This window comes from Xiphias gladius, chromosome 7 (assembly GCF_016859285.1).
Source record: "Xiphias gladius isolate SHS-SW01 ecotype Sanya breed wild chromosome 7, ASM1685928v1, whole genome shotgun sequence".
Taxonomy (NCBI): Eukaryota; Metazoa; Chordata; class Actinopteri; order Istiophoriformes; family Xiphiidae; genus Xiphias; species Xiphias gladius.
This window is the reverse complement of record NC_053406.1, coordinates 26173096-26186264: the sequence shown is the minus strand read 5'-3', so window position 1 is coordinate 26186264 and position 13169 is coordinate 26173096. Positions and strand designations below refer to the sequence as shown.

The following is a 13169-nucleotide window of genomic DNA, read 5'->3' as shown; positions in this document are numbered from 1 at the left end:
ATAGAGAGGTGTTTCTGTCATTTAGTCTACCCTCATTGACATAAATAGGGTGGACAAAATAATAGAAATACCTGTGACCCATCCTTATAGCGCAATACAGTTCAACAGCACCATAAACTACGTCCTCCAGAATTGTCAAACAGTTGAATCAACATTTCTCTAAAACCATTTCAACACAAACTGAACATTATAACTTTCACGTAGGAGGATTTATGGGAGGACTGTTGTATTAGACTACATTAGTTATAGCTAGGTGCACCTAATAAACTGACAACTGCGTATAAACTTGCCAGTAAATTGCCAAAATGCAAATATGTTAAAATATGATGCAAATGACATTACAGGGTTAATTTAGACTGGAGACATCACACAGTCAAGGTGTTAATAATCAGTTTATAAATGGATTTGGTCCAGATGTCCCCCAGCTCTTTGGTCAAACAGTGGTCAAACAGTCCATCGGAGAGGTCTAACTAATGAATTAAAGATGAGGAGGATTTTCTACAACCTGGCAACCCAGAAGTTGTTCTTATTAATGTCTTATAACTGATCTTGAAAGCATAAGTAAATGATGCATTAACCGTTAATAAATCCATTAATTACAGCTTAGAAACCCTTGTACAAAGTGCCTTATCAAAAAGTGGTACCAAATAACAGGGACACAAGGACATTCGCGGTTCCCAGAGGACACATCCCGATGACTTTGGCGATCCCCTGACTTTTCCTCCGGTTTTTCATTTATCCCAGGTACAGTTTTTTTCAGTGAAGTTCCTGAAGTAGGCTTAATAAATACAGAGAGCTTATGGGCTGTAGTAAAACTGGTGTCACGCTGATCGGTTTGATGTGTTAAATCATACACAGTCCGTTGTTTAGGTCCACTAACAGCTGAAATCCAAAAACACCGGATTGTTCCTTTTAAAAAAAGAACGTTTCACCGTCGTCGGTCCGCTGGGGTTGAGGGGGGGGGCATTTTTAGCCTTTTCCTCGCGTGGTTCACTATTGTTCAAAATAATAGATATATAATTTGAATAGGACTGCAAATATCGTTTAATAACTCTCTCTTTGTAAAAGAAAATGCGTGTCTGCAAACATTTCCCTCCTTATGGGAACGTTTGTCTCTCCTTACACCCACATAAAACGATGGTATCGTCCACTCCTCCGGAAACGCCGGCGACAGCACAAACCCCGTTGAAGGAAAGGCAGGTGGAGCTGATTTGTCAGACGGAGAGGGTGGAAACTGATATAAAGTAAGTGTTTGGAAAATTTAAAGGGCTTCATCTTATGTCGATTATTAAAACAAACAGTATCTGATACTGAGTGTGGACTGGGTTCGGGTGGACTTGATGTGCGTGTGTTGACAGATTAGCTAACGTTAGCAGTGTAGCGCTGACACCCGCGGAGCTAACAAACAAAAGAAGAGTCCCCGCAGCAAAGACTAGTGTCAAACTGACAATCCGCATTTTATCTCCTAATTAAAGTTTCTCTGACGATCAGTCGACCGCCAGATGCGAGTTCTGGCCACGATCTGTAGCATTAGTCATCCTCGCCTCGTTAGCTGTGTTCAGCTAGCATCATCCGCAAAGTCTGCGTTTATTGAACGATCATTTCAAATCGTCAGACCCCTCAGAGGATTCTCTTCTTCTTATTATTGTTACCATTATTTATTATTACTATTATTATTGTGAGAAGGGTTCAATATTCAGTCCGAAATAATCTCAACCGTTTAGATTTGAACTGGTTGCCACTGTTGAAGCAGCGGGTTTATTTCCAAGTTTCGTTCTAACAGACATTTAAAAGCCGCAGATAATTTCAAAAACAGCGGACACCCAGTAGTCACGTTTAGTTCTATAGAACACTGTTCACTGTCCCCCAGACTGAAAGAGACAAAAAGTGACTGAAACAACATGGTTGCGTGTACTGCGGTGGTGGAAGAAGTTCTCAGATGTTTTCCTTGTGTAAAAGTATTAATAGCACGATATAGAAATACTCTGATACAAGTATAAGTATAAAGCTATTGGTATCAAAACAACTTGAAAGAACCGAAAGGAAAAGCGCTCATTATGAATAATGTCTGTTACGTCACCGGATTGTAATTATTGATGCATTCATGTGTTCATCCAGTGTTTCCCATACATTGCTTTATTTGTGTTTGCCCGCCACATATTTATTTATATTTTATTACTATTTCAAATGGGTAAAGTCTTATTTCATCGTCGAGCTGCGCGCAGGGCATTGGTACGGTCTGCTCCTCCTTGCTCCTCTCTGTCTCTGACTCTCTCTCTCTCCTTCTGTCTCTCTCTTTCTCTCCCTCTGTCTCTCCCTCTCTATTTCTCTCTCCCTCTCTATTTCTCTCTCTCTCTATTTCTCTCCGTCTCTCTCTATTTCTCTCTGTCTCTCTTTCTCCCTCTCTCTCTCTCGCCCTCGCCCTCTCTCTCTCGCCCTCTCTCTCCCTCGCCCTCTCTCTCTCTCTCTCCCTCCCTCTTTCTCTCTCCCTCTCTCTCTCTGCCTCTCTCACAAACACCCTCGGGGTATTTGCTTGACACAGCATGAAGCAATGGAACTGTATATATTGTTCAGTTTCATATTTTCAGTGGAGTGCCTTCTGTAGGGTATAATTTAATAATTAATTTAAGAAATATAATACAACTCAATTTATTGGTTGATTATATTTACTATTGTTAATCTGAAACTGCAAAGTAACTAAAACCATCAAATAAATGTAGTGGAGTGGAAATATAAAGTAACATAATCTAAATACTCAAGGTAGGTACAAATACCTCAAAGTTGTACAGCACTTGAGTAAATGGACTTAGTGGTATTGCCTCTTTTCAGGATCGTTTAGCGTTTTAACTGAGCTGTGTGACTTTCAAACAAGAAATATTATCAGTCACTTCATACAGAGGCACAGGGACAGGGGCCCCCTGACCTTTAAGGCCCCTCCGCCTGGTAAGCCTATTAGATAATCCATCTATGACCCTGTTTTGCTCTAAGTAATGCTAATGTCCTGTGCGACGTTACACTCTCAGTCCGTCAGTTGTTTTGTGGAGAGTTTACATGAACCGACTTCATGTCGGCACAGGAGAAAATTTTGGTGACGCAGTCGCGGTTTTACTCATTAGTCATGAGTCAAGCTGAACAGACCGCAGGCCGTTTTTGAATGCAGACCTTTTTGTTTTTGTTTTGAAAACGGTGATTTATTCAACATATTTTTTTTTGCAGCATTACTCAGAAGATGAAAAGATTGACGTTTGGGGAATTCCGAGTCACACTTGAGACAGCTGTTGGCACTCTGTCCTTTTTAAAGGACTCAAATCTGACTTCAGTGACTGCTAAACCTCCTTTATACAGCGTGATTATAGACTTAACAATCAATTATTGACTTTTAATGTCTGCACACGATATTGAAATAAAGTCAGTGTGTTTTGACCATTTTATTAGAAGTTGTTACACATGCTGAAAAGTTTTAGGACGCCTGTCCAGAACCAGAACCACTGAGAGTCTGTTTGTCATGATTTTGGGCGGAGCACCTTTGCGCCGATGACTTTTAATGCTTAAAATGATATTTCAGGCAGTAGTTTGCTCACTCTTGGCAACGATTTGGGGAATGCTCTTTTTACTGTTTATGACAGTGCTCCTGTGCACAAAGCCAGGTCCATGAGGACATGGTTCTCCCGGTTTTGGAGTGGAAGAAGTTGACTGGTCTGCATGGAGCCCTTATTTGGGCTTACCGGCCGGCATCAGTGGCCGACCCCCACTAATGTTGTTTTCAGACAGGCAAATGGGACAAAATTTCAGACATACATCTTGTTCATATTCTAAAGATTGAGTCCCAGATTCATTCATATGAAAACACTAGAAAATGGGGTTTACACGATTTTTCAGACTTCCATTTTTTGGTAGTGCGTAACTGTTTTCCTAAACGCACCGCTCTGCTAACAAGACTTGGCCTTTTTATTGTGACATTTATTTCCACTAATGTAGTCATTTACAGTGATTGTTAACATTTTGAGCAAATTCAAAACGTTTAGATTTTGCTGAACGGATACCTCCCAGGATTTTTGAACTGGTTCCTTTTTTCCTATGTTTTCATTTTCTCATCCTGCAGTGTTATCACATGGTGCAATCGTCCATGTCAAAGTACGTCCACTAAAAGTTCTTGGTTTTGCCACTGACAGGCTCGGGTTGCCATTATAAGTGTCTGACAATATTATGGAAAGGATCCCTACAGCGATATACCTTTTTGTTTACGAGCTTCTTTTAACCAGAAAGAGCTGTTATATCGATCTGTTCAAAGCCACCAGACTCCATTGACAAAAACTGTGATTTTTTTTTTTTTTTTTTTCCTCGCAGAATACGGGAGGTGCTGGTCTGCTACTGCCTCGAGCGTTTAATTTGTTAATGTTATTGTGTGTTGATTTTCCTTAGGTACAGGATCTGAGCACTTCTTCCACCACTGCAAGTCACACAGTAACATAAACAAACTAACCGAATTAGATCAGTCACTGGAAAAAAAGTTTCCTATAGGTTGATGTAAACCTGAAAAGTAGGTCATGTCTAACTCGTGTGTTTTCTCTCCTCTTCGGCTTGACATTTTGAGTACTATTGATATCATGCTTGTGTTGATTATGTGTCTACCCATAGGTAACAACCTGTGCCACTTGGCAGACATCAGCACAGTATCAGAAACGCTGGACAAGCTTGTAAGTAGTTGTGTTGTAAATTTTTTTTTTTTTTAAACATAGTTAACAAAACAAATATCATCCAACATTTATACAGTGATAATACAGCTGAACTTTGCAGAAGTCTTATCAAAGTCTTGTGCTGGGCCTTTTTTTTACCTGAGGGTTTGATTTCTTTTTTTCCTAGAATCTCTTAGATTTGAATGGACAAGGCAGCCAGAAGTACACAGGTATGACCTGCCTCCCGCACATTTTATCCTTATGCAGAGGAATACTTATTGGCTTATGGATGTGTTATATCTCACTGCACCCTACCAACATGAGATTTTAAAAAAATCTTTTCCTATGTGTAGCCCAGGTAGTGAAGCCCGTTAAAGGTTCAGTGATGCCTGTGAAGAAGAAGAGAAAGCTCCCAGATGCAGATGATAATGAGCGCAAATGTAAAATTCCGAGGTAAACAGACTCACACATTCACTCACACTGTAACTTTGTGTGTCTGTCCTCTGTGGTTGTGCATGAACTCTCCTCCGCGCTTAATTGTTTTGGTATCTTGCGTCTCTATCAGAATTTTTAGCGGTGTAGGGCTCAGTTTTGGTCCTGGGTGTGTTTTTTGTAGCATGTCGGGCCGACCTCTGATCAGACGGTAGTGAGTTAGAGGCTCTTTGCTGGAGAGGACGGCCACTGGCTGCACCTGCAGTCGCCTGAAAAAGGTCTGGCAGGGTTGTCTTTCACCTGGCAGAGGACACACTGAACCCCTCACCTTCTCATTTTCCTCCTCTGTGTGTGTGTGGGTGTGGGTGTGTGTGTGGGTGTGTAGGTGTGTGTGTGTAGGTGTAGAGAATGTGAGTAGATAAGCATGGGTGTTAATGTTGCACTCAGAGAGCAAGGAGGAATGTAGTCCAAGCAAATACATCTTCGTGTGTGGGTTCAGAGTCACGGTTCTTATGGTTCTTTCTACTCGCTTGGAAAACTCAGCGCTCAGCACATACTTGTCCTTTTAATCAGCGCTGCCTCAGACACTTCTCTCCTGCAGATGTCCTGCTGTGGACAAAGTTGTCAGTTACTCCAGTAAACCTAGTCCTAATGTCCTAAAAAAAACCCTAATGTCACTACTATATTCTGTGAGGTGTACTCAGATATTTGGTCTCACTGCACTGCCCTGATGTAAACACTAAACACACGTACTGATTTATCCCTGACCAGCTCTGTAGAAGGAAAGGGCAGAAGGGCCCAACTTGTATTTTATGGATTCACAAGTGTGATTGTAAAGCATATATTGAAACTGTTTGCGGGAGCTAAACTTGATGAAGGCCAGAGTAGATTACAGACCAAAACGGACTTAGAAGCAGCTCCTGCTCTAGGATTGGGTGCATGTCTTCAATGCAGTGAGGGTGTAAATTCTTTCAGTTTGGTTTCTGGAGCCTTCAAACATGTCGCACCATCCTGTGTTGGCTGTCCTTAAGCATAGCAATAGTTAGAGGCTTTCTGAGATGATTTCAACTTTATTTAGACCTTGGCCTTAAGGTTATGTTGTGTCTATGGCTGCGTGTGCAGATTTTCTAGTAATGAAATGTGAGTACACGTTACGGCGACAGAGTTAAAACATGGGGGCTGCAAGAACTGTGATTCGTCACCTCGGGCTGCTTGTGCTTTCTCCCTCAAGTTTTACGATGCCAGTAGAGATTGTTGAGAGTGAAGACGACATTAAGTGAGTTGAAGATTTGGCGAAGCCACTGCAAACCTCCTCTATCTCCCAGGGAATGAAGCAGCATAAACATGGCGACTGCTGTGGTCCCATAATCTGAAATGAAGCGAGGCAAACCCTCCCACTGTCGCCCGTATCACAAAGTGAAACTGAGTGGAAAATGGTTACAGTGGGGAGTATAACTTGAGCATAATACAGCCTGGTGGTGATGTTCATTTGGAGAAATACAGCCCTGAACTATAAATCCAAACCTATTCCCGTTAACCCCTCGTATCAACCATAAATCCGGCTTCAGGATTGCTGTACTGTGCTACTGTCTACTGGAGAAGAGCCTATTTACTGACACACACGTGGCTTTCACAAAATGTCGGCACACCGGAAAGAACATGGGGACAATGGGAAAAACCTGCTGCTATGACTTCATGCATTATTCCAAGAAAAAGTTATCCCCACAGCATGCCTTGTAGTCACATCATTGACATTTCCGTTTGCCTAAATTAGCTATTTTTTGGGGGTGTTGCACATTAGTAGTGGTTCATCAACAAGTGAAACCAGATCAAGCAATCAAGCAGCTTAGAGCCCCTTTTTCGATGAGCTGGATCGACCGTATCGGAGTTTATTCAGATGCAACCCCCAGTGTCGAAGGTTTTGCAGCCCTTTTCCAGCAGGCTATTGACACTTTGGTAACAGTTGGGGGACATGGTAGTTGTCAGAAAATTGTGAAACCTTGGAGGCTGACGTGAACAGCTTTTCCCACTTGGCTGCCTTTTAATTACAATGTGAACAGTATGACATGGTGACTAATGAAGCTGTTGCAGGATTAAGTAACTGTGTGCGTGAGATTGTTTTTTTTCCCTGTCCCAACTCATCTATTATTCCATGTGAGAACTATTAAAAAGTTGAGATATTTACATTGACCTTATGTGTTAAACCTGTAGCCCCTGATTTAGTGACAGAATTTTTCTTTTGCTGAGTTTATTTTAAAACTGTTGAACCCTGGGTCGCAGTTTCACCCGACCTCAGATCCGTGGTGCAAGGCCGATCAGCGCTGAGAAACCGTTCTCCAGTAAGAAGTGCCTGGCCTGGTTCCACGAGTACGCTGGCCCCGACAAGGTGGTCGGTCCAGAGGCCATGGAAAAGTTCTGTGAAGACATTGGAGTGGAACCAGAGAATGTGAGTCCTGGCTCTGAGATTCACAATAATGACGTGCTGTATGATGCTAAAATTAATAAATTGTTTAATTTTCTTAATGAATAAAGACAGTTTACAAGTAAGCCATTTACATACTGGACTTTGAGTGAACACTAGTGGGCCACTCTATATGCAGATTAAAATAGTAAGTTATCTTTTAGATGCGTGAAATCCTATCAGCCCTGTCCAACCAAGTCGCCTGACACTGCCTGAATGTGCGTGTATGTTGCCATGTTTTTCACTTTGGAACTTGTCTTTTTAAGACTTGTCTTGTTCTGTGCTAAACTCCTGTATTGCCACTGCTAGCTCAATATTGCTGCCTTTTTACAATCTAGGTCAAGTGTTTGTAGGGAGAGTACACAGTGTGGTGTTAGAAGGAACGAAGACCCTGCGCACATGCACCAGTGTTGATTTAAACCATAGCGAGGATTATACTCACTGCCTCTGTCTTTCTTGCAGATAATCATGTTAGTTTTAGCCTGGCATCTAGAAGCAGCAAATATGGGGTTCTTCACAAAAGAGGAGTGGCTCAGGGGAATGACGTTATTACAGTAAGAGAACCTGTTTTTTAACTCTGTTTTCTGTTGCTCAAAATGGATGTTACAAATGAGACTTTCTCTTGCTTTCACTTGATAACGCACGCACACCTTCATTGACATAATGCATTCCCTAGTCCCTTACCTTAAGCTTCACAATCACAACTAAATGCCTGAACCCTGAAACCAAGTCTTAACCCTCAAACAGCCATTTGAAGGCCACAATGTCCTGACTGCCAGAGTGTAAAGTCAAACTTATCCTCACTAAGACGGACGGACACATACACTGAAGACGGATGAAATTTTTTTCTGCCGACACTCAGGCTTCTCACTTCACTGTCTGTAGTTGTCCGTACACCTGTTGGAGAAACTGCTGAACTGTGTGTATGTGACTTTTTACTCGTGCTCCTTCACCTACTTGCAGGTGTGACTGCACGGAGAGGTTACAGGGCAAACTGGATTACCTGCGCAGTGAGCTCAACGACTCTGTAGCCTTCAAAAACATCTACAGATACGCCTTTGACTTCGCCAGAGTGAGTTGGCTTTCTTCTTTTTGTTTGTTTGTTTAAAGAGTAACTAAGCACCCCCTGAAAATCTTGTCTTTGCTGACCTCCAGTGGTTCAACTTCTCGTCATGCTGCAGTGATGTGCAGGTGTACGCCATGACCCCACGACATCACTGTTGGGTGTGTCTTCAGGTGCAGCCATGCACATGTCTGATCACAGCCAACCACAGCAATCGGTGATGCTGGGTGTGCTCAGAGAAGAAACGGGGTTGAAACGTTGAACTAGAGAGGACAGCGAAACACTTTTTTACTGCCTGGTGTTAAGTTGCTCTTTAAAAGTTGAACCTGGCGCGGTCTCTGTCGATTGCTTTGTAATGTGAACGCATTATTTCTGCTGTTAACCTCGAGACCGTTGTGAGGAAACGAAAGTCAAAATGAAAAAGGAATGTCTCTGCGATCATTTCAGAGTTGTAAAATCTCGTCTGCTGATATTAGAAACGTCTGTGCAGTGTTTTGACGTCTGCCCGAGGCTCATGGATCTGTGGCTCATAAAGTGTTTCCTGGCTTCCTATGTCGTCGTTTCTGAATCACACCTAACCTATTTATTGATAAAGGTCCTTTTTAAAAAGATTTCCAATTCACTTATCCTCATTTCTCAACAACAGACGCCGAGGCTCAAAACTTTGGTGTCTCTAAATAGTTTTAGGGTCCCCATTAAGGACTTCAGTTATCTTAGCTGCTCATATTTTATGCGTCAGTGCTCTTAAATAGACTGACTGATGCTCTGCTGTGCTATGCTTTTCTTTTCTGATGATTGCCTACAGGATTGAATTGAGATTTTAACACAATGACTGTGCACCCTTGTTTTCCAACAGTCAGATTAAATATTACACGAGAGCTCTGTGGAAGTGTGACCACCAGCAGGAGTCACGGGATCCAAAGACAGACTGAACTTCAACAACTCTGTCACCTTGACCTCACAGTTTTTGTCTTTGTGCATCAGGATAAGGACCAGAGGAGTTTGGACATGGACACGGCTAAATCCATGCTGGCTCTACTGCTGGGCAGAACATGGCCTCTCTTCCCAGTCTTCCACCAGTTCCTGGAGGTAAATCCCTCCGCTCATGTTTGTTTGGATAGGCCCGAGAAAAGTCCCCCTCTCCTTAACCCCCCCCCATTGGTCTCTCCCACAGCAGTCCAAGTACAGGGGGATGAATAAGGATCAGTGGTATAACGTTCTGGAGTTCAGCAGGACCATCAGCGCAGACCTCAGTAACTACGATGAAGATGGAGCTTGTGAGTATACGAGCAGCTCACTCACAACGCGGTTTTTACAGCAGCCCCACGATGAGGCAAAATTAATTCACACAACAGAGATGTCAAAAAGCTCAGTTTCAGCACTGAAGAATACTGGTCAACAGAAAATTCATCAGCAACTATTTTGATAATTGATTAATCTTTTTGGAAGCAAAAAAGCCAATTATATTTTGGTTCCAGCTTCTCAGCTGGAAGGGGTTGATGCTCTTCCCTGTATTACATCTTTGTAAATTGAGTATCCTGGGGCTTTGGACTGACACATTTGAAGACGTAGCTCTGGGTAATTTAATAAGCGCACTACGGCCTGATCGCATGTGACACGCCCGTGTAGTGCTGCGATTGTTGCTATCGACCGATGGAATCCTGCACGGAACTACAAATCTAAACCTACTCCAGTTACACCAATGCATCAAGTAGAAATCCAGCTTTAGTGACTCCTTGTGGGTTATTGACTTGCTACCATCTGTTGTGGCACGTGTGGATACAGAGAGGAAATCTCTATTGGTGTTGCGTGACACTGGATGATAAGATGATAGCTGCCTCCACTTAGACTCTGGTTCTCTCCGTTCCCTCAAAGGTCATCACTGCCACAACAGTTAGCAGTTGGTCGGAAGCACAAAGGCTCAAGTCAGTTAACCAAAGTTTAACTCCATGCAAAATTTACTTTGCCTCTACCTCTACTGTAACTTGACCTTATTTTAAAAGAAAAAGATTTTTTTTTTTTTTTTGGAATCAAGCAAAAATACAAAACATTTACTGTTATCATTTTCTCACAATGTCTCAACTTCCCCAAACAAATTCTGCAGACGTGGAAACGTGGGTTCACATTCATGTTTACATATTTACATTTTTCAAGTGCTGTCAAGGAAAAAAAAATTATTATTTTTTTTTTTCAGGATCCAGTTTTGTAACACAATCACAACTTGAGTTTCATTTAATGCATTTCTTTAAATTTCTTAAAGGTTTCTCTGTGCTATATGATTTCTGAGATCGAACAGCCACCCAAAAAAGTGCAGGACCTATGTTAATGTTACTTATGGCCTTGTTGTTGTGTCTACAGGGCCAGTGCTGCTAGATGAGTTTGTGGAATGGCAGAAAGCTTGGTCAGCATCATAGCAGACGACATCACCACACCAAAAAGGAGAAGGAGGGAGAAAAATCAAAAACCACAAACACAGGAGGAATCTCTTCATCGCTAAAGAAAAAAGTAAAAACGCCAGTTTCAGATCTCACCAACACACACAAACGCACACAAATATGGACTACAGAATCATCCCTGTGGACTCTGGGTACACTCACATCCCTTCAGAGATTGTCTCTGTGCATCGTCAGCCAACTGTTGTCAAGAGGCCTTCTCTCACTGAGTAGACTTTTTATAGTGTTAATTTGGAGAAAAGAAACGTGGAGAAAAAGTTCCTAAAATAAGAGAACAAACCAAAAAAAAGAACTGTGGAAAGCTGTGGAATTTATGTTTTCTTGATAATAATTTTTTTTTTTTCCCATTTTGTGTCTTGTTTTTAGATGTTTTCACAGTAATAAAAAGGAAATGGAAAATGTGACGAGCTGCTTCTCAATAATTGGTGGAACCTATAGGTTTCATTCACCAAACACTTTGTAAATACACAAACAGTATGTATCACAGTGACATGTGACCTGGGATCCCTGAAGAAGACACTTGAGGACTGAATTTGCTGTCTGTCGTAGATGTCAGTCCTCCGACCCAGAGGCCTTCGAGTGTTGGGTCGGGCAGAGATCACTTCACTCGCTTTACCTTGTCGATCCCGAGCTTGAACTCGCTCTGAGTACAGTGATACACTTAGTCAAGCGCCGGCTGCTGGACTTTAATGCTGATTGTCACCGAAATGATGTAAGTCGATTGAAATGAAGGGAAGGAAACATGTGAACACCAATAATGTAATGAGTGTTTGTATCCCACCGTCTGTGGTTAAGTTGTTGCAAAATCACACGGTAAATTATCCAGGTAGACATCTGACTTCCTAATTGCTTTGTAGTGTTGATGTACATACCAAAACTGTATTTATATCAACAATGTTGTAAATATTTGAGGATTTCAATGATTCAGTGGTATAGTCCTTTTAATGCAAGATTTCTGCAGGGTCTTGAAAAGTCTTAAAGCACTGAATTTAGTTTCCTCCAAAAAGGCCTTAGAAGGCATTTAAAAAGTCTAGAATTTAATGTACAAGTCTTGAATACTGTCTCTTGCCTGCTGTGGACAGCAACGTTCGTTTCAGTATCTGGTTGCAGGCTGTCGTCGTACACCTATAAACTAAAAGTAAGGTAGTTGTGACAGTGGATTCGGATCACAGGAGGGTGTTCAGTCCCTTTTTTTTTTTTTTTTTTCTCTCTCCACTGCTGCTGCTACAGTTGCTGGGAAGATCACTGACCCATGATGGGCAAAGTGTTTTTTTTCTAAAACTTTTTTAAAAACGATAATTATAATAATTATATAATTAGGAATTGTAATGAACTGCTGGTATGTACAGACTTGAAAAAAAAAAAAAAAGGGGGATATCACTTGCCTCCTTTGACCAGTGTGATTGGGAAACGGGTATTAAATGTCTTTCTGTGTGGAATTAAAAAGAATTCAACCTCGCAGAAACCCTGTACAAAGGTATAGGTAATTGCTTGTAAGTTGTGTGACAGCATTAAAGGATAATAAGGCTGGTGTCTTTCAAATCCACTGAACAGATTAAAGCCAACAATGTTCTGATTGTCCCACAGCTCTGTGGCTGAAGATGGAAAAGCCCTTTAAACTCCTCTGACATGATGATGTCATTATTTTGTAGTGTCTCTGTTATATGTCCATATGGAAGCGTGGCCTCTCCCCTCTTTCCTCGCCCCCCGTCTCTCTCCTGTCCAGTGGTCCTGCTGTGGCGGCAGCCATGATGGCGTTGAGGCGTGTCAGAGAGACGGAGCGCTGCTTCAGCCTTGGGGGGGCCTCTGGATACTCGGGGAAGGGGTCTCGAAGGTGGCGGTATCGTTGGCCGTCCTCGTCGTACTGGTATAGGCGGATGACGCGGCTGCGACGGGCAGGACAGGATGGGGGGGACGCCGCTGCTGCTGCTCCTCCTCCTCCTTCCGTGATGCCATTTTTCACCGACTCCTCCTGTTTTTTACCGCCTGTCTCTCCGTCCTCTGTGTCTGCTGACGATTGTTGAGAATCTTTGCAAATGTCTTCCTCTCGCTTCTCTTCTCCATCATCACCCTCTTTCTCCTCT

The 13169-nt window shown here is 42.3% G+C and overlaps 1 protein-coding gene across 2 annotated transcripts; it reads left to right on the top strand.

Moving 5' to 3' along the window:
• The first annotated feature begins 1135 nt into the window (after positions 1-1135).
• On the top strand, positions 1136-12278 carry dcun1d5 (DCN1, defective in cullin neddylation 1, domain containing 5 (S. cerevisiae)). Of its 2 annotated transcripts, none has more exons than XM_040131714.1 (10): positions 1136-1244; positions 4639-4697; positions 4864-4906; positions 5030-5129; positions 7389-7554; positions 8032-8123; positions 8533-8641; positions 9617-9721; positions 9810-9909; positions 10991-12278. In XM_040131714.1, exons 4-10 carry the CDS (start codon positions 5062-5064, stop codon positions 11044-11046), a joined length of 696 nt encoding a protein of 231 aa, XP_039987648.1. In that variant the 5' UTR covers positions 1136-1244; positions 4639-4697; positions 4864-4906; positions 5030-5061; the 3' UTR covers positions 11047-12278. The 2 variants fall into 2 exon arrangements, with proteins under 2 accessions (XP_039987648.1, XP_039987647.1); XM_040131713.1 differs by having other exon boundaries at positions 9807-9909; positions 10991-12275.
• Positions 12279-13169: the final 891 nt, after the last annotated feature.

What these genes read in the sequence shown, in the direction of transcription:
- dcun1d5 (XM_040131713.1), top strand. Translation starts at nt 5,062, where the DNA reads ATGCCTGTGAAGAAGAAGAGAAAGCTCCCAGATGCAGATGATAATGAG. An exon ending in CGCAAATGTAAAATTCCGAG is followed by an intron (nt 5,130 to 7,388) that starts GTAAACAGACTC and finishes CCTGGGTCGCAG; the next exon opens with TTTCACCCGACCTCAGATCC. An exon ending in CTACGATGAAGATGGAGCTT is followed by an intron (nt 9,910 to 10,990) that starts GTGAGTATACGA and finishes TTGTGTCTACAG; the next exon opens with GGCCAGTGCTGCTAGATGAG.